This window comes from Ascidia mentula, chromosome 8, assembly GCF_947561715.1.
Source record: "Ascidia mentula chromosome 8, kaAscMent1.1, whole genome shotgun sequence".
Classification (NCBI taxonomy): Eukaryota; Metazoa; Chordata; class Ascidiacea; order Phlebobranchia; family Ascidiidae; genus Ascidia; species Ascidia mentula.
In genome coordinates, this window is record NC_138573.1 from 5,421,112 (window position 1) to 5,447,801 (window position 26,690).

Sequence of the window (26,690 nt, forward strand, 5' to 3'; positions counted from 1 at the left end):
GTGGGTTCAGGATTGGTAGAAGAGTTAACATCAGACCAGAATAATAGTTGCAACAGTTGTAAACATTGTATTCTCTTCTGTAATAGGCCACAACAATTTATCTGTGTCAATGTTTATAAACAACTCTGCATGTTTATCTTTTAGGTGTTTTGCGTCGAAAGTTTATAGTTGTAAGTTGTTACAAACCCAATGATTTCTTGGTTGATTCTTGTCGTGCTTCAGGCTTTACTTCAACTTTCTATTCAGCAAGGTAAGTGCTAACAAAACCCAATAATTTTGTGTGATCGTTTAACATAAATTACTATTTAACAATAAAATGACTGCAGTATTTTTGTGATCAAAGATTTGGAAAATAAAGTTCACGCAGTAGAAAAGTTGGTTTCGACTTTAAATTGGTTTAATAAGTTTGTAATGTTGTTTATCGCAGTCAATACCATTAGAACATACTCTTCACACTTTTGACCAGTAGGCTTACAGGTAGAGAATACTGCTTCAAAGAACCGTATTTTTAACTAACTTGGAGGTGGCGTTCTTATGCTTTATCTCCTGATTTTTGCCTTACCGCCCCTGACGAGCTTGGTGATTTGAAACGTCCCCTTAATTGGCAAAAAAATCATGACATGTTAATTTTGCTTTTGTATGAAGACAATATCAACTCAAAGACGAAAACATAACTTTAATTCATGATCGCATAACACATGTAACCACTTAATATATAACTGATTTAAGCGAATCGCGTAGTAGGCTATATCCTTCAACAATACGTTGTAAGAAAAGCAAAAAGCACCACTAACCTGTAAAAAAACAATTGAAGCATGAAAGAGCGAAAGTGAACGGACATGACAAATTTCGAATCAACATTATTGGGCGTTAAACCGCAATTTTCTGCAATTGTGTCGTATGCCACAAACTCTCCATTCAAGTCAATTCAAATCTGCCTGAAATAAAATCCCCGCTTTGATGAATGAAGCCATAAACCCGGGTTTTGCTTTCTATTTTACATTTTTTGCATTAAACTGTAATGGTCCATTATTTGGTCGCAAACCAAGCGTTTAAAAAAACTTTTTGCAAGCACCTACAGAGGAATGCACAGATCGTAAGGTTAAAATTAGCCTCAATCGTGGACAATCAACATCTACATTCAAAATTGGCTACTGCAGCGTACCAATTGTTTCCGGTCGGCTGCTATAACTGAGGCTAAGTCTGCTTGCGTGTTCTTGCTGTTAATACTAATTTCGACTCCGAGAGCAGACTTATGTATTAATTGAAACACACGTTTGCAATGTCAGGCGGCGTTAAATTTAATTTGTTCCAAGCGCGTTAGTGACTGAGCGAGTAACTTCTACCGCGTGCCAGTTGTTAGTTAAGTGACCGAGACTAGTTGGGTGGCAAAGTAAAATGGCAGAGAATATCGAAAGCGAATGATGACCACGAATTGACCGAGCAAAGTGCGAACGGGTATTTAACAAGTTACAATGAAAAAAAGGTTTGTCGTCGAGCCGGATGCCAGAAGACTGTGCGAGTTCTGCAGGAAGGCCTAACACCGTCTGCAGCATTCGGTCCGTCTGTGTTCCAAATGTGTGAAGAATTAATTAGGGAAACATGCGTGTTGCTACACTACCAATTATTTTTGCAAAAGGGCATTTCTATCACCTTCCAAGATTCTTTAACCTCATCATCGAGTAGTGTTTTAAACCATTTTAAGTTTAGTGTCAATCACGCCAAGGAGGTGTTCGTCTACATCCAAACATTTTGTCTCTCTTCTAACAATTTCGCACTTCTAACCCCAAAGACATTTGAATATTGAACGTTTAATTTTTTAAATAAGGCCCACTCCGTAAAACAATTACATCGTCTGCAAGCATTGAAACTTTAAATTCGTGTTGGTTAATGCAATGCCTTGAAAATTGGCCTTTTTAAATGCTCTCGCAAGACATTCTACACATAAAATGCGTGTGGGGAAAGTGGTCTCCTTGCCTTACTCCAAGATTAATTGCAAACTCCGACGACAATTGTAGTAAGTGTACGGTATCTATGATTTCAAGGTCTCATCTAGCGTCGTGGTTTGCATTTTACTGACAATTGGTTTCAAACTTGAGTTTTTCAATCTTTTGCAGAATTAATTACAACTACTACAGTGGACAAGTATGCGTTGTACTTTTTCAACCATACTTACAGTAAGGCAGATGCTGCATTTGCATGCGCACAATCAGGATCACATCTTGTCCAAATTCTGAGTCAACAAATACAAAGTGCTATTGATGAAGTCCTACAATCGTTGGTTGACGTAACAGAAGCTTCGGCTGGAACGAGTTGGTGGACATCTTGTTATTGGTGTGATGCAAATAATCCTAGTGGAAATACACTCACATGGGGAAGCTCATTTTTGGTTGGAAATTACCGAAACTGGGATTTCGGTGAACCAAATCGCGAAAATGAAAAATGTGTTGGTGTTGCTGCTGTTAGAAAACGAAGAGGTGTTCAATATGATTTGGGAAAATGGATTGATTTTCCTTGCAGTGCTTTGCAAAAATACTACATATGTCAAAAAGGTATCCTAATTCCCTTTGCTTTTTATTGTACTAGCCCAACTCACAATTTTTTTGTGTAGAATTGTTAATTCTGGATTTGACAAGTTTTGTAGTGCACAATTTTACAAACATTTACATATCTGGCAAAACATGGTTTAAGGAAATAGTAAACATCTCAACAATTAATACTGCTACAAATGACAGTATTATTGGAACCAACTTGATATCATTGAATGGTGAACCCCAATTATTTAACTATTCAATAAGCATTCAATCGCCATCTAATGCTGGCATTTACATTTTGACCTTGTTTGGAAAGATGAGCTCTTCAACTAATTCTGAAGCACAATCAATCCACTTTACAGTTTATGGTAAGCAAATTGTAGTAGTCTCATATTGCAAACGAAAATATTTTTTTTCTCCTAAGGTATTTGTTGTAATTGGTGTGAATACTTTTTTAGTACCTGCTAAAATTTCTTTATCAACTTCTACTCTAACTGTTGGAGTAAACAGAAGTCAAGCCTACATTGACTGTATATCAGGTGGATACACTGTTCCTACTGTCACTTGGTACAGGTTGGTCATGTGGAGATGTTTTTATTTTATATAGAAAATATATTGTTTTATCTTAAGAGGGCTTACTCCAATTCCCTTTGATGCTTCGTTGCTCATACACCAAATATCCCAAACATCAGGAGTTAATTCAGTTGTTTCACGTCTTGTGCTGAAAAAATCATTAAAATCTGATGAAGGAATTTATATTTGCAAATCCTCTAATACAGTTGGATCTCCAAGTGTTACAGAAGAAGTCCAACTAAGTGCACAAGTTTATGGTTTGTTTTATACCATAGTTATATGTACTTGTTCCACTGATTTTCATTTTTTCACAGTTGAATCCACTCCACAACTTGTTAGTTCTCTACCAGGCAACACAATAGCTGTACCATTTTCTCAAAGACTCAATCTCACTTGCACTTTCTGTTCTTTGCCTTTACCTACAGTTAGTTGGAATGTTAATGGAAATAGTGTGACATCAACCAACCAAGCTATGCCAATGTATATCTACTCACATATGATAAACTATCAAACTGTGGAAACGACACTTTTTATTTATAATCCTCTAATTTTGGGACCTCAAGCCAATATTTCATGTCATGCTATAAATTCCTATGGCAACGTGAGCAACTCTTTCACATTTGGTAAACAATCACTTATTTCATCAGTCCACAAGTATCTAATTTAAAAGCAAAATTTTATGTTTAGGTTTGGATTATTTTGACCACAACTATTATTTGTTTTCATCGAATCAAAAAAGTTATCAAGATGGAGAAACTCACTGTCGGAAATATGGTTTAAATTCCCACCTGGCTATTGTCACAAGTCAACAAATACATCAGTTTGTTCAGCAAAGGGCGAAATTTTATGCAAGTACAGGGTTCTGGAATGCAGCAGATACATCAGGTATGCATCTTATGCCTATTGCCTGATCAGCTAGTGTTATTGTTAGTTTAGTAATGTTACAAGTAATTAATGCTAACTCAAGTGATTTAAGCATATAAATTCATCAATAATTAATTTATTATTGCTTTTTCAGCCTACATAGGAGCAAAAACACAGAATGGTCAATATTTTTGGGTCAATGGTACACAGCTGAGTAAGTAGCGAGGTGTTTGCCTCACTACAAAAATAACTCAAATGTATTTAAATTCAATCAAATAGATTCAACCTTTCAACCTTGGCATACTGGATCATCAGGGACACACGAGTGTGTTGTTTATTCAAACAATGGAAATGTGAATTCTGAGTTTTTGTGGAAAACATCCCATTGTGATGAACTCCACTATTTTATTTGTCAGTTTAAAGGTAGGTTTTTGATTTTATGATAAAATAATGAAAATTTTCAGTTTTACCGAACATTCACATTATTACAGTTTTTACAACCTTTACAATTTGTTGAGTGTATTTTTTTGTAAATTTAGCCTTGCCAATTACATTTCTTCCATCTGGACCTGTAACATGTGCAGCCAACCAACTTGCTGTTAGATGGAGAGACATGACTGGTTTCAAAGGAAACCTTACATTTAATCTAAACGTTGTGACTAACACATCTACTGGAATGCAAACAGTGTATGACAAAACAGAAACAGTGCAATCATCTGTAAATCATGAGTATCAAACATTACTCACAAACCTCAATTTATTGCAAAAATACAAAATACAGGTACATTTTGCCAAACAACCATTCAATATTTATGTTGTATGTAATGCATTCACTGAAGGTCAAGTTGTTTCCCCAATTGTGGAATTTTCCTGCACCAATGGAGAGTGTCTTGGAAACTTCAAAGGTTATTCCTGGTGAAGTCGGCAATACTTTCTTAATAAAGAACATCAAAAAATGCAAAATTACTTGGATGTGGCCAAACAATATACACTTTATGGAAATTACAGGATTCAAGGTAATACCACAGAAAGAGTTTGCAAATTTCCCTATAGTTCAAACCCAAAAATTTTTAATTGTATTTTGCAGCTGAATAAAACAAGTACCTTAAATCTGTACACAACTCAATTGGCTTCATGGCAAGAAGTGACTGTGGATGAAATCCCAGTCGGCAACATAAGCAACTCCACACATTCCTATGAGTTTGAAGTATTGCCAAATCGAAAAGTTTCTGTGTCATTGCAAGTTCTGACTTGTTCTGAAACTGGATTGGCTGTTGTGGCTCACGGCCAGTGTGTAACACCACCCAGAGGTATAGTTTATAAATAAATTAATTTAACAACTGTACCCACGCATATGATATTCATGTTCATACAGAACCTGATGTAATTCTCCCTCTTGCAAAGTCTCCCAACACACTTTCAATAACTATCTTTCCTGCAAGTGAAATGAATGGACCACTCAGGTATTTTCCTTGTGATATTGTAAGTAACTGCAGCACTATTGGGTATTGTAAGGCATTGTAAAGAACAACAAACTGTGTCCAAATGATCTTAGGCTTGATTTGGAAAAATAACCAAAAATAAATCTTTAGTAACAACTCTTATATTTTCCAGTTGCTATTTCGTTGTTGGGCTGGCAGTTGGTCAAACAAACAACTCATCAGAAATAACAACTTGGAGCCAGTTACTAAGCATTCTTCAAAATAGGTCACCTGGGTGGCACTGCGCAATAGCTATTCCAAGGTAATGTACCTGTGACCTTCTTGACGTTGCTTGCACTACATGTATGTTGATATGCCTCAGATTTATTGGTACTTCCATTTCTAAAACAATTGGTACCGGTGATCAGACGTCTTGCGATGTGAAGATGAACTATTCATTGCCTGTTTCTGAAACATATACATGCAACAACAAGCCTTTAAACGATTCCCAGCTGTACAGGTTTGCGTAACTTTACGTGGAATTTTAAGATCCAGCTGGTAAATTATAACGGTGTTTCCATGCAGTTTATTTGTTGTGTCGACGACTGGAACTGGTAGCGCCATTGCTGTGAAATCCAGCCCTCCTGTTGCAATCAACAAACCCCTTCCTGTGATTCTCCCGTCCTTAGGTTTGCTGCAACATACCTTTTATGATGGTTTTCCGTTTTAGTACAGGTTATTGCAATTTCCATTTCAGGAATGATAATTGGAATATGTGTCGGACTGTTCTTGTTGCTCATCTTGCTTGTGGTCGTGATGATCTTCTACAGGTATACCGTCAAATATACAAATTTACATATGCATCGCACACCAGAAGTGATGTAATAATATATAATTGGTCGTAGTCGAAAAAGCTTGCACAAAAACGTTTTACAGAAAAAGAAAAGCAAAAAAGTCATCGCAAACTCCTCAAAATGCCGTGGTTTACCAACCAACAAACGCCGTGCCGATTCACAATGAAGGTTCGAATGAGCTTCTTCATACAGTGTAATTAATATTGTGGGATAAATCCAATGTTGTGTCTTAAGTTTAATGACGAGTTCTAAATGATGTTTATTGCACGAGTAACGCAGTAATATTACATGCAATAGCATGATAGGCAGGATCGGCCCACAATATACCTCGTGAAACCACTGAGCTCCTGTAGCTCAGTTGGTAGAGCGTTGGGCCTGTTTAGCCCAGGGTCGTGAGTTCATACCTCACCGGGAGCTTGATTTTTCAAATCTTGCTCTGACTTGTCGGGAAAAAGTGGCTGATCCAGCTAGGCTGCATTGTCTGGGCTGCTAAGCCTGCAAACCTCATGATCGCGATACGTTAGCTGTGATCGCCAAGCAAGGACCTGCGCAGTGGCGCGATCCTGCCTATCATGCCATTGCATGTAATATTACTGAGTTATCTGATACGGTGGTAGAGATCCCCTGTATATGTGAAGGTTGCCTGGCAAGTTGTGCGCTTGCGCACTAGTGTACCTTGGCCACAGTTTACCCTGTAAAACCACTGAGCTACCAGTTGGTAGCGTTGGGCCTGGTTAGCCAAGGGTCATGAGTTCAAACCTCACAGGGAGCTTGATTTTTCAAATCTTGCTCCGACTTGTCGGGAAAAAGTGGCTGATCCAGCTAGGCTGCATTGCCTGGGCTGCCAAGCCTGCAAACCTCATGTATTGATGCACTACTATTCCTTAATTGAACAGTTGCGTGTTGTTTCAAGATGAAGACTTCCCGGATAATATTGAGGCGGTTTATATCAACACGGATATTGGACATTCAATTTCTGTCGGCAAACTCCTTAGGACTTATAACAACTACATACAGGAACCGGCTAGATTAAAAGCACAGTATGAGGTATGTGCATTTCCCGCCTCTCCTTCCAGACTCCTAAAGTTATAAACCATGTTATTATCGAAAAATAAGACAAAACGCACCTCCATAAAATAATTTAAACGTAAGACAATAATTATTTGGTTTTGAGACAAAATATGTGTTTGCTAGCAAAAGCGTCGTATAATGTGTCATTACGTCACAACTGTAAAACCAAACATTTAATGTAATTTTGTGTTTGATGTATCACAAACACATCATTATCTCAACCCAGCAGCACGCTTTGTGTTTTTGTATAACTTCTGTTCAGTATGTTGTGTTGGTTGCGTCATTGTTCATGGTTTGTAATACTACTTCCGCGTTCTAACCACTATTTCGCTTCTTCCAGGAGTTGAAAATAGCCTCGGGTCAAATCGTTTTGGATCAGACCGTTGCACAGGAAAACCGCAACAGAGACCGAAACAGATACAAAAACATTGTTCCATGTAAGGTCGCTTTCCGATTTCACATATGTTTTATTTATTTATGTCGTCATCTTATACTTAACTTTTCAGTCATTATATTGAAGAATACTGCTGTTTATTTGTAATGTAATTGGGAAAACAGTGAATGTGTTTTGCCTTCTCGTTAACTGCAAACAATTGCTGCACAATATCAGACTCCCATCATTGCAACCGACGTGAATCCAGTAAACTTTCTTCGCAGTTGACTTTAACCGCGTGAGACTACAAGGAAACAGCGGAACCAACGATTACATTAATGCGTCGCTCACTACGGTAAGTGGACTGATTAATGCTGGTTTCCCCACGCACAACAGAGCTGCTATGTGTCATACGAGTTGCGTTTCGGTAGTTTCCTTCCCGGGTTTGTTTGCGTTGCGTCAATACCACACAATGCCTACGTATATCGCATGTTGATTTTAAAGTTTGCACAGCCTTATCCTACCCGCTGTGGGCTTGTTGTCATTTTGAATAAACCTCTACCAAAACTCCAGACAATCTTGTTCGCGAGGTCTCGCTGTTTTGGCAATTAAATAATATTGTATTTTTTCCACAGCTGTTTTGCGAAATACAAAATGTACAGAAATCTTTTGTATTTTTAAAATTTGTAAATGACCTTGAATCTCTAAATCGAGTCCCAATGATATTTTTTTCCATGTTTGTCTAGGGTTACAACGGAAACGTTAAATTCATCGCCGCTCAAGCCCCTGTGTTCACAACCACCGAACACTTCTGGCAGATGATATGGGAAAATAACTGCAAGGTTATCGTCATGCTCACCAACATCAGGGAAAGCGGGAAAGTGAGTTATGACGTAAATGGCGTTTGTTGACGCTTGATTGTTCCTTTTTAAGGAAGAGTGTAGTTTGGTCGGCGATTCACATGTTTTTTTCGCTACACTTCTTTGAACTCTTGTTTTTTAAGCAAAAATGTGAAAAATATTGGCCCGAAGTAAACGAAGAGGTTCAGTTTGGCAAATTCTCTGTGAAAACAACACAAGAGGAAAGTTTTGGAAGCTACGTTCGTCGCACATTCTCCCTAGTTAGGAGCGACCAGTCGGTAAATCTTTTTGTCGCTTTCTGTACCTAACTTTCTTTATCGCAAGTTGATCTAAACCGAAAGTTACAAACTGCTTTCTGGAAACCCCACGCGTGGTCGAAACTTCCGTCATTGCTCCAAGCGCGGTTTACACAAACATGAAGAGGATATAAGCGTTCGTATTCCCGTGCGCATAATGTGTTGTGTGCACAGAGATGTCATGACGTGACTCAGTGCCACTACTCGACTTGGCCCGACCACGGGGTCCCCGTTTGCACTACTCCGCTTCTCCGGCTCCACCAAGTGGTTGAAGAAAGCCAGGGCGAAAATGCTTCACCCATCCTCGTTCATTGCAGGTGAAAACTATTATTTAAATCCATATTTCAAATCGATAAATGATTGTATTATTATTGAATACCGAGACCAACGGAACTCTTCACAACTGAACAAAGTTGCCCAGTGTAGCTGTCATACGGATTTGGCAAACTAAGTGTGGAATTCATTCCCGCAAAAACATTTCGGCCAAACTAGGACGTTTTATACAAAACTTAAATAACATTAATTCTATACGTCACGGTTAACGTTGCAATATGGCGAAAACGGTTTTGTATCGTCAATAGTTTTTCGTTAAAAGCATTTCGTATTGTTTAAAGTGCTGGAGTGGGAAGAACAGGAACCTACATTGCCTTGGACATTTTGCAGGAGCAAATGTCGGCAGAGGGAAGGGTCGACGTGTTTACTGCTGTGCTTAATATGAGGAAGCAGAGATGCGACATGGTTCAAAACCTTGTGAGTATTGACTGGCTCGTAATTATATTTTCCTCTCAACCCACGCAACTAAATAGCAAGTTGTCACAACATTTTTCATCAAGCATTTGTCCCTGCTATGAGGGACATCCTTGCAATACCATAAAAACAACAGTTCCATTTTTTAGAATCAATACCTTCTCGTCCATAAGCTGCTTGTTGAAGTTCACTTGATGGGAACCACTGACATGTCATGCGATGATTTCATCCAGCATCGCTCCACAGATAAACAGTATGATTTAATACGATTGCATGACAAACACATTGCAGTTTTTTCTCCATTCACTGAAATGTTACACATTTGAAGAATTCAAAAACCAGCAATTATTAATATATTGTGGTTTTGCGATAATGACTTGGTATAGTATGTAAGAGTATAAAATGATTTTGATAGTATTTGCTCATTTTGTGTCGTTTGAACGAAGAAACGTATGTAGACTTATAGCGGCACATAAAAAAACAGGTTTTGTGGTTGATTACTGTAAGATTTGTGTCTCAGATTCTAATGGCAAATTTTTCGCTTCTCAGGTTGGAGACTGAATTCAAGTTGTTAGATGTGGTTTCTCCCATTGACACAAATCAATCTATTGCTCGAAAAACTTTCAACATCACATCAAGTCGCGACAACACCGTGTTGCCATGTGAGTAACCCACGATAAACATCGCTTTTGCACCAAAGTAACAACATAAAATAACTAAACCAAATTGGAAACTGCAGACAGTGCTCAATATTATGATGTGTAAGGTCTCATCAGTACAACTGGTTTAGTCCGGTCTGGCTGTGTCGGGCTAGTTACAAAAACAGTGCTCACTGAACATTGAGGCTCACTTGCTTCTACAAAATAGTTTCTGTTATCATTTATCATAAATATCGTAACTGCTATAGAGTTTGTGTATGTAATATCTGTAAAAAATTAGCACTAACAACGATTTTTTTCATTCGCAGATGATCGTTCCCTCGTGAACCTTGCCGATGCTTACATCAATGCATCATTTGTGCAGGTAAATCATGTTACAAATTTTCAGCATCTTGCGTGCAAACATGAACAGAGCCATTAATCCTTGGCACAGAGGAAATACAGCACATAAAAATGGCTTTATATAAACCTATAGGGTTATGACGGGACCAACGCCTTCATCGTAACACAAGGTCCAACTTCGCAAAACGCTGAAATCTTCTGGCAGATGATTTCATCTTACAACGTGGCTGGGATCGTCATGCTTACGTCTACAGACAAAGTAATTTACTTTTTTATAGCCTCACAATATAGATGTGGTGTAAATGACAAATGTGGGATTGTTAAACGTTAGTTGCAGCGCCTGATGGTTAAATAATTTGAGTTACGTAAAAGTATTTTGATCGAATTAACATGTATACACAATACACAGTCTTACAGGTGCATTTGCAATTCTGTTATTTTAACATAAATATTTACAGAGATCAAGTTTCCAGTATTGGACGGATGACGTCAACTCCCAACTTCAGTTCAGTTACCTAAACGTTACCATGACAACGAAAAATCAATCGGCACCCGGTATTATGAGGCGCGACTTTAACGTGGAAGATCCTGACGATTCGGTAATGTTGCAGAATTGCAAGTTTCTCTGTATACGCTTAAATGTTGTCCGCACTTTTCCTTTTCTTGTTGAAGCAGTCGGAATAATTATTGGTTCACAGATAATAATGACATTTTTTTCTGATTCAATATTTGCCAAAACGTGACATAAAATATGTCCTTTTGTTGGGTGTTTTCATCATAAGCTTATGATGATGACATTTATTCAGCCATAATATTTCTTGTGCCCTGACGCATGAATTAGGACTTTGAAATAATCTAATAATGGTTTGTTCTAGACTTTAATATGTTTGTCCTTAATGACAACCATTAAGTATATAGCTTCCTGTATAACAGAGAACAGTGACGCATCTTCAATGTGACGTGGCAAACCTGGGTGAGGAAAGTGTGATGATTGATCGTTTAATTCAGCTGGTTGGAGAAGCGCACTCGATGAGACAAGACAGTCGTCCGATTGTTGTACATTGCAGGTATTCCGGTTGTCCCCACAGTAACATTATTGCTTGCCAATATCTATAACAAATTTGTTGTTTATGCAGAGATGGAGCTGGTTTGTCCGGGGTCTTCTGTGCTCTCTCCAACCTCGTGGACCGATGTAGAATCGAACATAGGATCGATATTTTCAGAACAGGCAAAGATTTACGGGATATGAGGCCACTTATGGTTCGAAATCAGGTAAAATAAAAATTCATCTGGTACAATTTATCGCAATACAGATTCGTAATGGTTTGCGCATTGTCAATAAAACGTAATGATAACTTTGTAAATATTCAGTGGAGGCATGACGTGAGTTTAACGTGCGTTCCTTGAAGGTTGAAATATACATGAGGAAGTTAAAATGTGTTGCACTTGTTATTTCCCAAAATTTTAACCAATTTTGTTATTTCCTTAGATTGCTTCAATAAAAAAAACTTTTTTTAGGATGAATATCGGATGTTGTACAAAACTATGGAAAGTCACCTCTCCTCTCAAAGTATCTACGCCAACCTGTGACGTTTAGATACAAGAATCCAATGAGCCACAAATCAATCTTTTTTTATAAAAATGCTTTTTGTAAATGTTTGTTTGTCTCCGGTTGTATTATGCTTGTTTCCTTTAATGTATTTAGTGAAGTGTTGAGGAAATAATCGCATCCTTAAGTTTAAGAAGTATGATTTTCAATAAATTTTACTTGCAATGCATCTGTGTGTTAAAAATATGTACACTAGGTGTACAATCTTCTCTGCCATAACAACGACGCCCAACAAACCTGTAATTTTTGTATTTTTTGTCTGATATTGAACGTTTGCGATTCTTTTTTACGCTTTATTTATACAATACATAATAAACAGATGGGGTTCTGGTAAAAATACATTCACTAAATTACCGAAAACAAAAAAGTAACTAAACAGATGTAGATCACGTGGTGGGCCTGTGGGGGTAACAGTAAGATGGTAGATGAATACAACAACCGTTGCCTATTAAACTGGCCGCGGCCAACCAGTTGATTCCGTCTTAATACAGGGACATTGACACAAGTTTTCTCCACAGGGGAAGTCCGTTTAAACTAATTGACCTACAGAAAAGGGGTACTGACATTACCCAAAAACTGTAAAATTGTACAGATGATAGCAAACATGAGATTCAGGGTCCGATTATGATTGCTCCAAAGATTTTAGGCTCGTCGTGACTGCGAATAAAACATGACGTCATTTTATAGAGTTGTTAGTTCATGAAGGAGGTATATAGTTGATGGTTCACGAATTAAGCACTCATAGTGTGGCATATAGCTTCCTATAAACAGAGAACAGTGACGCATCTACAATGTGACGTGGCAAACCTGGGTGAGGAAAGTGTGAAGATTGATCGTTTAATTCAGCTCACTCAATGAGGCAAGACAGTTGTCCTATTGTTGTACATTGCAGGTATTGCGGTTGTCCCCACAGTAACATTATTGCTTGTCAATGTTTATCACAATTTTGTTGTTTATTCAGAGATGGGGCTGGTTTGTCCGGTGTCTTCTGTGCTCTCTGCAACCTTGTGGACCGATGTAGAATCGAACATAGGATCGATATTTTTAGAACTGTCAAAGATTTACGGGATATGAGACCATAGTGAGACCACTCATGCTTCGAATTCAGGTAAAAAGGGGCTATTGTTTGGTGATTATTCTTTTTATTTTTCAAACAGAAGAGTATTCAGGCATTGTTTAATTCCAGCAATCACAACATAGGACAGAGGATGACAACTTAACACTTAACGTATGCTGCATAGGACCACTGTCTCGACCTATAATGTCCTGTGTACAGTTTACTTGAAACATATTTTTGGCCTCATTGCGTAAATATAACAATTCATGACGTCATATGTTTGGGATGAATATATCATGCTGTGCAGAGCTATGAAAAGTTACCTCTCCTCCCAAAGTACTTACTCCACAACCTGTGATGTTCAGATACAAGAATCAAACGAATCTTTATTTAATCTATTGATAAACACTTCTTTTTCGTTCGTGTTTTGCTGATTGCGATTTTGTTTTTCTTGTTAGGCTACATGTAATACTTTCTGCTATGTGTACAAAAACGTGTAAATAAAGTAAATAACAGCGATTTACAGGAGACATGTATTTTTACAATTACTTAAACCACAGCTACAACAATTCTTAAAAGCCGTGTAGAAAACTCACCACTTCCGTAGCAGGAAGGTCATTGTTGGAATGTTTCCATATGTTGTATAATGCAGAAAAAGAACAGAATAATTACTATGCAGCAAAACCGTACCACAACGAATCTGTATATTTTCTGGTGGATAGTTCCGCTATATGTCAGTAAAGCGCTGCATAGGTGTGTCACAGACAGAAGTTGTCTTACACACTTTCGGTCATTCTATTCCGAAACTAGTTTGTTGAATAAGGTTATAAAGCTTTCTTTTGGAGTGCAAGACATATATCGATGGCAATAAGTTTGACTGTTTGCTGTGAGAACGCATGTTTTTCTGTTTTATGGTACAATTATTAATGAGTGAACTGCATCGAACCATGCATTGACACCAGCTATTTTACGCTTCGCTGTTGACTTGAAAGCATTGGCATTATATTTTTTAAGTCGCAGTCAACCAGTTGAATTTGATTTTAACGCAAGGACATTGTAAGCGACAGCATTAACGTAAGTTTTTGCCTCAGGAAGTACATTTTAACTCTTCTGACATATAATACCACAATAGTTTTAATTTGTAAAGATGCTTGAAAACCATAGGGGGGCTATTCAAATTACTCCAAAGATCTTAGACATAACTATAGCAGCTGCGGATAAAACATGACGTCGTTTTATAGAGTTGTTAGAAGAGTTAACATCAGACCAGAATAACATTTGCAACAGTTGTAAACATGTATTCCCTTCTGTAATACAACAATTTATCTGTGTCAATATTTATAAACAACTCTGCGTGTTTATCTTGTAGTGTTTTGCGTCGAAAGTTTATAGTTGTAAGTTGTTACAAACCCAATGATTTCTTGGTTGATTCTTGTCGTGTTTCCGGCTTTGCTTCAACCTTCTATTGAACAAAGTAAGTGCAAACAAAACCCAATGATTTTGTGTGACCGTTTAACATAAATTACTATTTAACAGTAAAATGATTGCAGTATTTTTGTGATCAAAGTTTTGGAAAATAAACTTCACGCAGTAGTAAAGTTCGTTTCAACTTTAAATTAGTTAGATAAGTTTGTTATCTCAGTTAATAAGTAAAAAATGTAAATACTTTCAGAACATACTCTTCATATTTTTGAACAGTAGGAATACAGGTAGAAAATATCTGCTTCGAAGTACCATTTTTTTTAAACAGCTTGGAGGTGGCGTTCTTCTCCTGATTTTTTGCATTACCGCCCCTAAAGAGCTTGGTGGTTTGAAACCCCCCGTTTTTGGCAAAAAAATCACGACATGTGTAAGGTTTGATTTATTTTGCTTTTGTATGAAGACAATATCGACCTAAATTCAAACAAAACTGACTAAACAAAACCACCAGCTTCTCAAACATAATTTGCACTGAAAACATGACTTTACTTCATGATCGCATAACACCTGCAACCACTAAATACTAAATTGCGCATTTATTCTCAGCGCCTGTATCCTACCATAGAATTTCATATTTAGTATTCTACAATCCTACAAACGCTCGCCTGGGGCTCTGGCGTCCACTTTGAAAATAACTGATTTAGGCGAATCGCGTAGTAGATCCCTCAATAATACATTGTAGAAAAGCAAAAAGCACCACTAACTTGTAAAAATTCACAGCTACGTACATTGTTCAAAAAATTAACAAATTTATAAAAGTAAATAACAAATCTGCCACATAAAAGCGCACAATTTAAGAAAATTTTACTATGTAGCCTATATCCGAGTAAATTCCAAATAGTTTTTTTAGAATCAGTTAAATTTGAAGACAAGCCTCATAAATTCCACGAAATCAACAATTGTGTCGTATATTCCACCATAGAATACCAAAGCAGTATTCTATGATGCCATATACTCTCCATTCGAGTCTAAAATGTCTGCCTGCAATGAAATCCCCGCTTCAATGAATATATCCATTAACCCGGGTTTTGTGTGGTATTTTGCTTGGGCATTGAACCATAATGGTCGATAGATCGGTTGTAAACCAACCGTTTTAAAAAAATTTTGCAAGCTCCTACAAAGGATCGCAAAGATCTTAGGCCAGGTCCACACTCGCGCTTTGCGCCGGCGGAATCTTTGTTTGTTTCAATGTCCCGAGCGTACGTCCGCACGCTCGGCGTATATCTTTGTATGTTTTAATGTCCCGAGCGTACGTCCGCACGCTCGGCGTATAATGAAATAAACAAAGAATCCGCCAGCGTAAAGCGTGTGTGTGGACCCGGCCTTAATTAAGGGTTAAATTCGTCCCAATCGTGGAGAATCTACCTTCCCATTTCCATTCCAAATTGTTTCCAACCTGTTTTTGTTGCAAAAATGGATTTCCAATTCTTTAACCCCATTGTCGTGTAGTTTTTTTTAACCGTTTTGAGTTTAGTGCAGGAAAGTAGTTAATGTCAATCACGCGGAAAACGTCTTCGTCTACTACAACCAAACATATCGTCTCTCTTCCAACTTTTTTTTCACGTCGAACGCCTAAGAAATTTTTATTGTTGGTCGTTAAATTTTCTTTTGGTTAGATTCTTTTGATAAAATAAAAAGGGTAGGGGAAAATGGGTCTTCTTGCATTACTCCACTCCACTCCACTCCGACGACAATTATAGTTATGTATGCGGTATCTATGATTTTAAGGTCTTGTTTTAGCGACATCTAGCATCGTGGTTTGCATTTTACTGACAACTAATTCAAACTTGAGTTTTTCAATCTTTTGCAGAATTAATTACAACTACTACAGTGGACAAGTATGCGTTGTACTTTTTCAACCATACCTACAATAAGCCAGATGCTGCATCTGCATGCGCACAATCAGGATCACATCTTGTCCAAATTCTGAATGAACAAATACAAAGTGCTATTGATGAAGTCCTACAATCGTTGGTTGACGTAACAGAAGCTTCGGTTGAAAGGCAGTGGTGGAAATCTTGTTATTGGTGTGATGCAAATAACCCTAGAAGAAAAATACTCTCATGGGGAAGCTCATCTTTGGATGGAAATTTCCAAAACTGGAATTCCAAGGAACCAAATGGCGAGGATGAAAAATGTGTTTGTGTTGCTGGTGTTAGAAGACTAAATGGCGGTCAACATGTTGTGGGAAAATGGGTTGACGTTCATTGTACTAATTTTCCACTAAAATACTACATATGTCAAAAAGGTATCATATTTGCCTTTGCATTTATTGTACTAGCCTACCTCACAATTATGTATTTAAATTTTATTTTTATAGAATTGTTAATTCTGGATTTGACAAGTTTTGTTGTGCACAATTTTACAAGCATTTACATATCTGGCAAAACATGGTTTAAGGAAATAGTAAACGTCTCAACAATCAATACTGCAACAAATGACAGCACAATTCTAACCAACTTGATATCATTGAATGATGAACCCCAATTATTTAACCACTCAATAAGCATTCAATCTCCATCTAATGCGGGTATTTACATTCTGACCTTGTTTGGAAGGATGAATTCTTTAACTAATCCTGAAGCACAATCAATCGACTTTACGGTTTATGGTAAGCAGATTGTAGTAGTCCCGTATTGCCAATGAAACATTTATTTTCTCTCAAAGTTTGTTTTAATTAGTGTAAATATTTTTTTAGTACCTGCTAAAATTTCTTTATCAACTTCCAACCTAACTGTTGGAGTTGACAGAAGTCAAGCCTTCATTAAGTGTATCTCAGGTGGATACACTGTTCCTACTGTCACCTGGTACAGGTTGGTCATGTGGAGATGTTTTTATTTTATACAAAAAATATATTCTTGTATCTTAAGAGGGCTTACTGCAATTTCCTTTGATGCTTCATTGCTCATACACCAAATAAACCAAACATCAGGAGTTAATTCAGTTGTTTCACGTCTTGTGCTGAAAAAATCATTAAAATCTGATGAAGGAATTTATATTTGCAAAGCCTCTAATACAGTTGGATCTCCAAGTGTTACAGAGGAAGTCCAACTAAGTGCACAAGTTTATGGTTTGTTTTATACCATAGTTATATGTACTTGTTCCACTGATTTTCATGTTTTCACAGTTGAATCCACTCCACAACTTGTTAGTTCTCTACCAGGCAACACAATAGCTGTACCATTTTCTCAACAGCTCAATCTCACTTGCACTTTCTGTTCTTTGCCTTTATCTACAGTTAGTTGGAATGTTAATGGAAATAGTGTGACATCAACCAACCAAGCTATGCCAATGTATATCTACTCACATATGATAAACTATCAAACTGTGGAAACAACACTTATTATTTATAATCCTCTAATTTTGGGACCTCAAGCCAATATTTCATGTCATGCCATAAATTCCTATGGCAACGTGAGCAACTCTTTCACATTTGGTAAACAACCACTTATTTCATCAGTCCACAAGTATCTAATTTAAAAGCAAAATTTTATGTTTAGGTTTGGATTATTTTGACCACAACTATTATTTGTTTTCATCGACTCAAAAAAGTCATCAAGATGGAGAAACTCACTGTCAGAAATATGGTTTAAATTCCCACCTGGCTATTGTCACAAGTCAACAAATACATCAGTTTGTTCAGCAAAGGGTGAAATTTTATGCAAGTACAGGGCACTGGAATGCAGCAGATACATCAGGTATGCATCTTATGCCTATTGCCTGATCAGCTAGTGTTATTGTTAGTTTAGTAATGTTACAAGTAATTAATGCTAACTCAAGTGATTTAAGCATATAAATTCATCAATAATTAATTTATTATTGCTTTTTCAGCCTACATAGGAGCAAAAACACGGAATGGTCAACATTTTTGGGTCAATGTCAATACACAGCTGAGTAAGTAGCGAGGTGTTTGCCTCACTACAAAAATAACTCAAATGTATTTAAATTCAATCAAATAGATTCAACCTTTCAAGCTTGGCATACTGGATCATCAGGTACACACGAGTGTGTTGTTTATTCAAACAATGGAAATGTGAATTCTGAGTTTTTGTGGAAAACATCCAATTGTAATGAACTCCACTATTTTATTTGTCAGTTTAAAGGTAGGTTTTTGATTTTACAATAAAATAATGAAACTTTTTATTTTTGCTAAACATTTACATTATTACAGTTTTTACAACCTTTACAATTTGTTGAGTGTAGTTTTTTGTAATTTTAGCCTTGCCAATCACATTTCTTCCATCTGGACCTGTAACATGTGCAACCAACCAACTTGCTGTTAGATGGAGAGACATGACTGGTTTCAAAGGAAACCTTACATTTAATCTAAACGTTGTGACTAACACATCTAATGGAATCCAAACAGTGTATGACAAAACAGAAACAGTGCAATCATCTGCAAATCATGAGTATCAAACATTACTGACAAACCTCAATTTATTGCAAAAATACAAAATACAGGTACATTTTGCCAAACAACCATTCGCTATTAAGTAACAGCATTCACTGAAGGTCAAGTTGTTTCCCCAATTGTGGAATTTTCCTGCACCAATGGAAAGTGTCTTGGAAACTTCAAAGGTTATTCCTGGTCAAGTCAGCAATACTTTCTTACTAAAAAACATAAAAAAATGCAAAATTACTTGGATGTGGCCAAAAAATATACACTTCATTGAAATAACAGGATTTAAGGTAATACCACAGAAAGAGTTTGCAAATTTCCCTATACTTCAAACCCAAAAATTTTGAATTGTATTTTGCAGCTGAATAAAACAAGTACCTTAAATCTGTACACAACTCAATTGGCTTCATGGCAAGAAGTGACCGTGGATGATATCCCAGTCGGCAACATAAGCAACTCAACACATTCCTATGAGTTTGAAGTATTGCCAAATCGAAAAGTTTCTGCGTCATTGCAAGTTCTGACTTGTTCTGAAACTGGATTGTCTGTTGTAGCTCAGGGCCAGTGTGTAACACCACCCAGAGGTATAGTTTATTAATAAATTAATTTAACAACTGCACCTACACATATGATATTCATGTTCAAACAGAACCGGATGTAATACTTCCTCCTGCAAAGTTTCCCAACACACTTTCAATAACTATCTTTCCTGCAAGTGAAATGAATGGACCACTCAGGTATTTTCCTTGTGATACTGTAAGTAACTGCAGCACTATTGGGTATTGTAAGGCATTGTAAAGAACAACAAACTGCATCCAAATGATTTTAGGCTTGATTTGGAAAAATAAATCTTTAGTAACAACTCTTATATTTTCCAGTTGCTATTTCGTTGTTGGGCTGGCAGTTGGTCAAACAAACAACTCATCAGAAATAACAACTTGGAGCCAGTTACTAAGCATTCTTCAAAATAGGTCACCTGGGTGGCACTGCGCAATAGCTATTCCAAGGTAATGTACCTTTGACCTTCTTGACGTTGCTTGCACTACATGTATGTTGATATGCCTCAGATTTATTGTTGATTCCATTTCTAAAACAATTGGCACCGGTGATCAGACGTCTTGCGATGTGAAGATGAACTATTCATTGCCTGTTTCTGAAACATATACATGCAACAACAAGCCTTTAAACGATTCCCAGCTGTACAGGTTGGCTTAACTTTACATGGAATTTTAAGATCCAGCTGTTAAAGTATAACGGTGTTTCCATGCAGTTTATTTGTTGTTTCGACGACTGGAACTGGTAACGCCATTGCTGTGAAATCCAGCCCTCGTGTTGTAATCAGCAATCCCCCTCCTGTGAATGTCCCGCCTTTAGGTTTGCTGCAACATACCTTTTATGATGGTTTTCCGTTTTAGTACAGGTTGTTACAATTTCTATTTCAGGTATGATAATTGGAATATGTGTCGGATTGATCTTGTTGCTCATCTTGCTTGTGGTCGTGATGATTTTCTACAGGTGAATTTGTTGAATACCTCTTTCTTTTTTATGTCAAGTGTCCAAAGTAACGCCAAATATACAAATTTACATATACAACGCACACCAGAAGTGATGAAATAATATATAATCGGTCGTAGTCGACAAAGCTTGCACAAAATCGTTTTGCAGAAAAAGAAAAGCAAAAAAGACATCGAAAACTCCTCAAAGTGCCGTGGTTTACCAACCAACAAACGCCGTGCCGATTCACAATGAAGGTTTAAATACGTTTCTTCATACAGTGTAATTTAAATTGTGGGATAAATTCAATGTCGTGTCTTAAGTCCAATCATGAACACTAAATGATGTGTATCGCACTAGTATTGCTTCTTTAAACAGTTGCGTGTTGTTTCAAGATGAAGACTTCCCGGATAATGTTGAGGCGGTTTATATCAACACGGATATTGGACATTCAATTTCTGTCGGCAAACTCCTTAGGACTTATAACAACTACATACAGGAACCGGCTAGATTAAAAGCACTGTATGAGGTATGTGGGTTTCCCGCCTTTCCTTCCAGACTCCTTAAGTTATAAACCATATTATTATCGAAAAATCAGACAAAACGCACCTCCATAAAATAATTCAAACGTAAGACAATAATTATTTGGTTTTGAGAGAAAATATGTGTTTGCAAGCAAAAGCGTCGTATAATGTGTCATTACGTCACAACTATAAAACCGTTTGATGTAATTTGTGTTTGATTTATCACAAATATAACATTACCTCAACCAAGCAGGCTTTGTGTTTTTGTAAAACTTCTTTTCAGTATGCTGTGTTGGTTGCGACATTATTCATGGTTTGTAATACTACTTCCGCGTTCTAACCACTATTTCGCTTCTACCAGGAGTTGAAAATAGCCTCGGGTCAAATTGTTTTGAATCAGACCGTTGCACAGGAAAACCGCAACAGAGACCGAAACAGATACAAAAACATTGTCCCATGTAAGGTCGCTTCCCAATTTCCCTTTTTTTATGTCGTCCTCTTATACTTAACCTTTCAGTTATTGTATTGAAGAATATTGCTGTTTATTTGTAATGTAATTGGGAAAACAGTAAATAAGTTTTGCCTTCTCGTTAACTGCAACGTCCCGACATAAAAAATGCGTATTAGTAAAAAAAAAACAGTAGTAAAATTGTAAACAATCGCTACACAATATCAGACTTCCATTGCAACCGACGTGAATCCAGTCAACTTTATTCGCAGTTGACTTCAACCGCGTGGGACTACAAGGAAACAACGGAACCAACGATTATATTAATGCGTCGTTCATCACGGTAAGTGTTAACCCCATGCGGGACTGATTAATGCAGGTTTCCCCACGCACAATAGAGCTGCTATGTTTCATACGAGTTGCGTTTTCGTTGTGGGCAGTACAACACAATGCCTACGTATATCGCATGTTGATTTTAAAATGGGCCTTGTTTTATACTACTGGCTGTGAGCTTGTTGTCAATTTGAATAAACCTCTACCAAAACTGCAGACAATCTTGTTCGCGAGTTCACGCTGTTTTGGCAAAGACATAATGTTGTATTTTTTCCACAGCTGTTTTGCAAAATACAAAATGTACAGAAATCTTTTGCATTTTTAAAATTTGTAAAGGACCTTGAATCTCTAAATCGAGTCCTAATGACATTATTTTTCCATGTTTGTCTAGGGTTACAACGGAAATGTTAAATTCATCGCCGCTCAGGCCCCTGTGTTCACAACCACCGAACACTTCTGGCAGATGATATGGGAAAATAACTGCAAGGTTATCGTCATGCTCACCAACATCAGGGAAAGCGGGAAAGTGAGTTATGACGTAAATGGCGTTTGTTGACGCTTGATTGTTCGTTTTTAAGGAAGAGTGTAGTTTGGTCGGCGATTCCCATGTTTTTTTCGCTACACTTCTTTGAACTCTTGTTTTTTTAGCAAAAATGTGAAAAATATTGGCCCGAAGTAAACGAAGAGGTTCATTTCGGCAAATTCTCTGTGAAAACAACACAAGAGGAAAGTTTTGGAAGCTACGTTCGTCGCACATTCTCCCTAGTTAGGAGCGACCAGTCGGTAAATCTTTTTGTCGCTTTCTGTACCTAACTTTCTTCATCGCAAGTTGATCTAAACCGAAAGTTACAAACTGCTTTCTGGAAACCCCACGCGTGGTCGAAACTTCCGTCATTGCTCCAAGCGCGGTTCACACAAATGCCAACAAGACAAAAGCGTTCATAATGTGTTGTGTGTACAGAGATGTTATGAGGTGACTCAGTGCCACTACTCTACTTGGCCCGACCACGGGGTCCCCGTTTGCACAACTCCGCTTCTCCGGCTCCACCAAGTGGTTGAAGAAAGCCAGGTCGAGAATGCTTCACCCATCCTCGTTCATTGCAGGTGAAAACTATTATTTAAATCCATATTTCAAATCGATAAATGATTGTATTATTATTGAATACCGAGACCAACGGAACTCTTCACAACTGAACAAAGTTGCCCAGTGTAGCTGTTATACGGATTTGGCAAACTAAGTGTGGAATTTATTCCCGCAAAAACATGTCGGCCAAACAAGGACGTCTTATACAAAACTTAAATAACATTAATTCTACGTCACGGTTATCGTTGCAATATGGCGAAAACGGTTTTGTATCGTCAATAGTTTTTCGTTAAAAGCATTTCGTATTGTTTAAAGTGCTGGAGTGGGAAGAACAGGAACCTACATTGCCTTGGACATTCTGCAGGAGCAAATGTCGGCAGAGGGAAGGGTCGACGTGTTTACCGCTGTGCTGAATATGAGGAAGCAGAGATGCGACATGGTTCAAAACCTTGTGAGTATTGACTGGCTCGTAATTATCTTTTCCTCTCAACCCACACAACTAAATAGCAAGTTGTCACAACATTTTTCATCAAGCATTCGTCCCTGCTATGAGGGACATCCTTGCAATACCATAGAAACAACAGTTCCATTTTTTAGAATCAATACCTTCTCGTCCATAAGCTGCTTGTTGAAGTTCACTTGATGGGATCCACTGACATGTCATGCGATGATTTTATCCAGCATCACTCCACAGATGAACAGTATGATTTAATACGATTGCATGACAAACACATTGCAGTTTTTTCTCCATTTACTGAAATGTTGCACAATTAAAGAATTTAAAAACCAGCAATTATTAAGACATGGTGGTTTTGCGATAATCACTTGGCATATGTAAGAGTATAAAATGATTTTGATAGTATTTGCTCGTTTTGTGTCGTTTGAACGAAGAAACGTATGTAGACTTACAGCGGCACATACAAAAACAGGTTTTGTGGTTGATTACTGTGAGATTTGTGTCTCAGATCCTAATGGCAAATTATTATTCTTCAGGTTGGAGACTGAATTCAAGTTGTTAGATGTGGTTTCTCCCATTGACACAAATCAATCTATTGCTCGAAAACCTTCCAACATCACATCAAGTCGCGACAACACCGTGTTGCCATGTGAGTAACCCACGATAAACATCGCTTTTTGCACCAAAGTGACAACATAAAATCACCAAACCAAATTAGAGCTGCAGACAGTGCTCAATATTATGATGTGTAAGGTCTCATCAGTACAACTGGTTGAGTCCGGTCTGGTTGTGTCTGGCTAGTCATTAAAACAGTGCTCACTAAACATTCAGGCTCACTTGCTTCTACAAAATAGTTTCTGTTATCATTTATCATAAATATCGTAACTGCTATAGAGTTTGTGTATGTAATATCTGTAAAAAATTAGCACTAACAACGATATTTTTCATTCGCAGATGATCGCTCCCTTGTGAACCTTGCCGATGCTTACATCAATGCATCATTTGTGCAGGTAAATCATGTTAAAAATTTCAGCATCTTGCGTGCAAACATGAACAGAGCCATTAATCCTTGGCACAGAGGAAATACAGCACATAAAAATGGCTTTATATAAATCTATAGGGTTATGACGGGACCAACGCCTTCATTGTAACACAAGGTCCAACTTCGCAAAACGCTGAAATCTTCTGGCAGATTGTTTCATCTTACAACGTGGCTGGGATCGTCATGCTTACGTCTACAGACAAAGTAAATTACTTTTTTATAGCCTCACAATATAGATGTGGTGTATATGAAAATGCGGGATTGTTAAACGTTAGTTGCAGCGCCTGATGGTTAAATAATTTGAGTTACGTAAAAGTATTTTGATCGAATTAACATTTATACACGATACACAGTCTTACAGGTGTATTTGCAATTCGCAAATTCTATTATTTTAACATAAATATTTACAGAGATCAAGTTTTCAGTATTGGACGGACGACGTCAACTCCCAACTTCAGTTCAGTTACCTAAACGTTACCATGACAACGAAAAATCAATCTGCACCCGGTATTATGAGGCGCGACTTTAACGTGGAAGATCCTGACGATTCGGTAATGTTGCAGAATTGCAAGTTTCTCTGTATATGCCTAAATGTTGTCCGCACTTTTCCTTTCCTTGAAGCAGTCGGAACAGTTATTGGTTCACACATAATAATGCCATTTTTTTTCTGATTCAATATTTGCCAAAACGTGACATAAAATATGTCCTTTTGTTGGGTGTTTTCATCATAAGCTTATGATGATGACATTTAGTCAGCCATATTATTTCTTGTGCCCTGACGCATGAATTAGGACTTTGAAATAATCTAATAATGGTTTGTTCTAGTCTTTAATATGTTTGTCCTTGATGGCAACCATTAAGTATATAGCTTCCTGTATAACAGAGAACAGTGACGCATCTTCAATGTGACGTGGCAAACCTGGGTGAGGAAAGTGTGATGATTGATCGTTTAATTCAGCTGGTTGGAGAAGCGCACTCGATGAGACAAGACAGTCGTCCGATTGTTGTACATTGCAGGTATTGCGGTCGTCCCCACAGTAACATTATTGCTTGTCAACATCTATAACAAATTTGTTGTTCATGCAGAGATGGAGCTGGTTTGTCCGGGGTCTTCTGTGCTCTCTCCAACCTCGTGGACCGATGTAGAATCGAACATAGGATCGATATTTTCAGAACAGTCAAAGATTTACGGGATATGAGGCCACTCATGGTTCGAAATCAGGTAAAATAAAAATTCATCTGGTGCATTTTATTCCAATACAGTTTCGTAATGGTTTTGCACGTTGTCAATAAAACGTAATGATAACTTTGTAAATATTTAGTAGAGGCATGACGTGAGTGAAATGTGAATGTGGAAGTTTAAATGTGTTGCACTTGTTATTTCCTTAGATTGCTTCAATAAAAACATCTTTTTTTAGGATGAATATCGGATGTTGTACAAAGCTATGGAAAGTCATCTCTCCTCTCAAAGTATCTACGCCAACCTGTGACGTTTAGATACAAGAATCCAATGAGCCACAAATCAATCTTTTTTTATAAAAATCCTTTTTGTAAATGTTTGTTTGTCTCCGGTTGTATTATGCTTGTTTCCTTTAATGTATTTAGTGAAGTGTTGATGAAATAATCGCATCCTTAAGTTTAAGAAGTATGATTTTCATTAATTTTTACTTGCAATGCATCTGTGTGTTAAATATATGTACACTAGGTGGGGCTAAAGTGCAATCTTCTCTGCCATAACAACGACGCCCAACAAACCTGTCATTTTTGTATTTTTTGTTTGATTTTGTTTTTTACGCTTTATTCAAACAATACATAATAAACAGATGGGGTTCTGGTAAAAATACATTTACTAAATTACCGCAAACAAAAAAGTAACTAAACAGATGTAGATCACTTGGTGGGCCTGTGGGGGTAACAGTAAGATGGTAGATGAATACAACAACCGTTGCCTATTAAACTGGCCGCGGCCAACCAGTTGATTCCGTCTTAACACAGGGACATTATAAACTACATTGCCACAAGTTTCGTCCTCAGGGGAAGTCCATTAAACTAATCGACCTATACAGAATAGGGGTACCGACATCACCCAAAACTTGTATAGATGATAGCAAACATGAGATCCAGGGTCCGATTATGATTGCTCCATAGATTTTAGGCTCGTCGTAACTGC

At 37.4% G+C, this 26,690-nt stretch overlaps 1 protein-coding gene and 1 non-coding gene across 5 annotated transcripts; both read left to right on the forward strand.

The window, feature by feature from the left end:
* The first annotated feature begins 142 nt into the window (after window positions 1–142).
* LOC145910481 (receptor-type tyrosine-protein phosphatase T-like) lies at window positions 143–26,273 on the forward strand. Of its 4 annotated transcripts, none has more exons than XM_082997618.1 (33): window positions 143–250; window positions 2,118–2,552; window positions 2,612–2,902; window positions 2,993–3,107; window positions 3,165–3,364; window positions 3,422–3,730; window positions 3,795–3,992; window positions 4,126–4,185; window positions 4,251–4,394; window positions 4,511–4,752; window positions 4,811–4,987; window positions 5,059–5,281; window positions 5,347–5,434; window positions 5,586–5,714; window positions 5,775–5,912; window positions 5,978–6,081; window positions 6,150–6,222; window positions 6,329–6,414; window positions 7,160–7,293; window positions 7,658–7,754; window positions 7,975–8,045; window positions 22,329–22,463; window positions 22,586–22,720; window positions 22,899–23,041; window positions 23,337–23,472; window positions 23,619–23,722; window positions 24,015–24,127; window positions 24,433–24,488; window positions 24,599–24,724; window positions 24,931–25,071; window positions 25,404–25,537; window positions 25,607–25,742; window positions 25,939–26,273. In XM_082997618.1, the coding sequence occupies exons 1-33, from the start codon at window positions 190–192 to the stop codon at window positions 26,008–26,010; spliced, it is 4,806 nt and encodes a 1,601-aa protein (XP_082853744.1). In that variant the 5' UTR covers window positions 143–189; the 3' UTR covers window positions 26,011–26,273. The 4 variants fall into 4 exon arrangements, with proteins under 4 accessions (XP_082853744.1, XP_082853745.1, XP_082853743.1 ...); XM_082997619.1 differs by lacking the exons at window positions 5,347–5,434; window positions 5,586–5,714; window positions 5,775–5,912; ... (4 more) ...; window positions 7,658–7,754; window positions 7,975–8,045 and adding exons at window positions 19,788–19,875; window positions 20,017–20,145; window positions 20,206–20,343; ... (4 more) ...; window positions 21,518–21,614; window positions 21,877–21,947; XM_082997617.1 differs by lacking the exons at window positions 22,329–22,463; window positions 22,586–22,720; window positions 22,899–23,041; ... (7 more) ...; window positions 25,607–25,742; window positions 25,939–26,273 and adding exons at window positions 8,437–8,571; window positions 8,694–8,828; window positions 9,021–9,163; ... (7 more) ...; window positions 11,731–11,866; window positions 12,113–12,475.
* Trnan-guu (transfer RNA asparagine (anticodon GUU)) lies at window positions 6,590–6,663 on the forward strand. The gene has a single exon. It is a non-coding gene; the product is annotated as a tRNA-Asn (tRNA).
* Window positions 26,274–26,690: the final 417 nt, after the last annotated feature.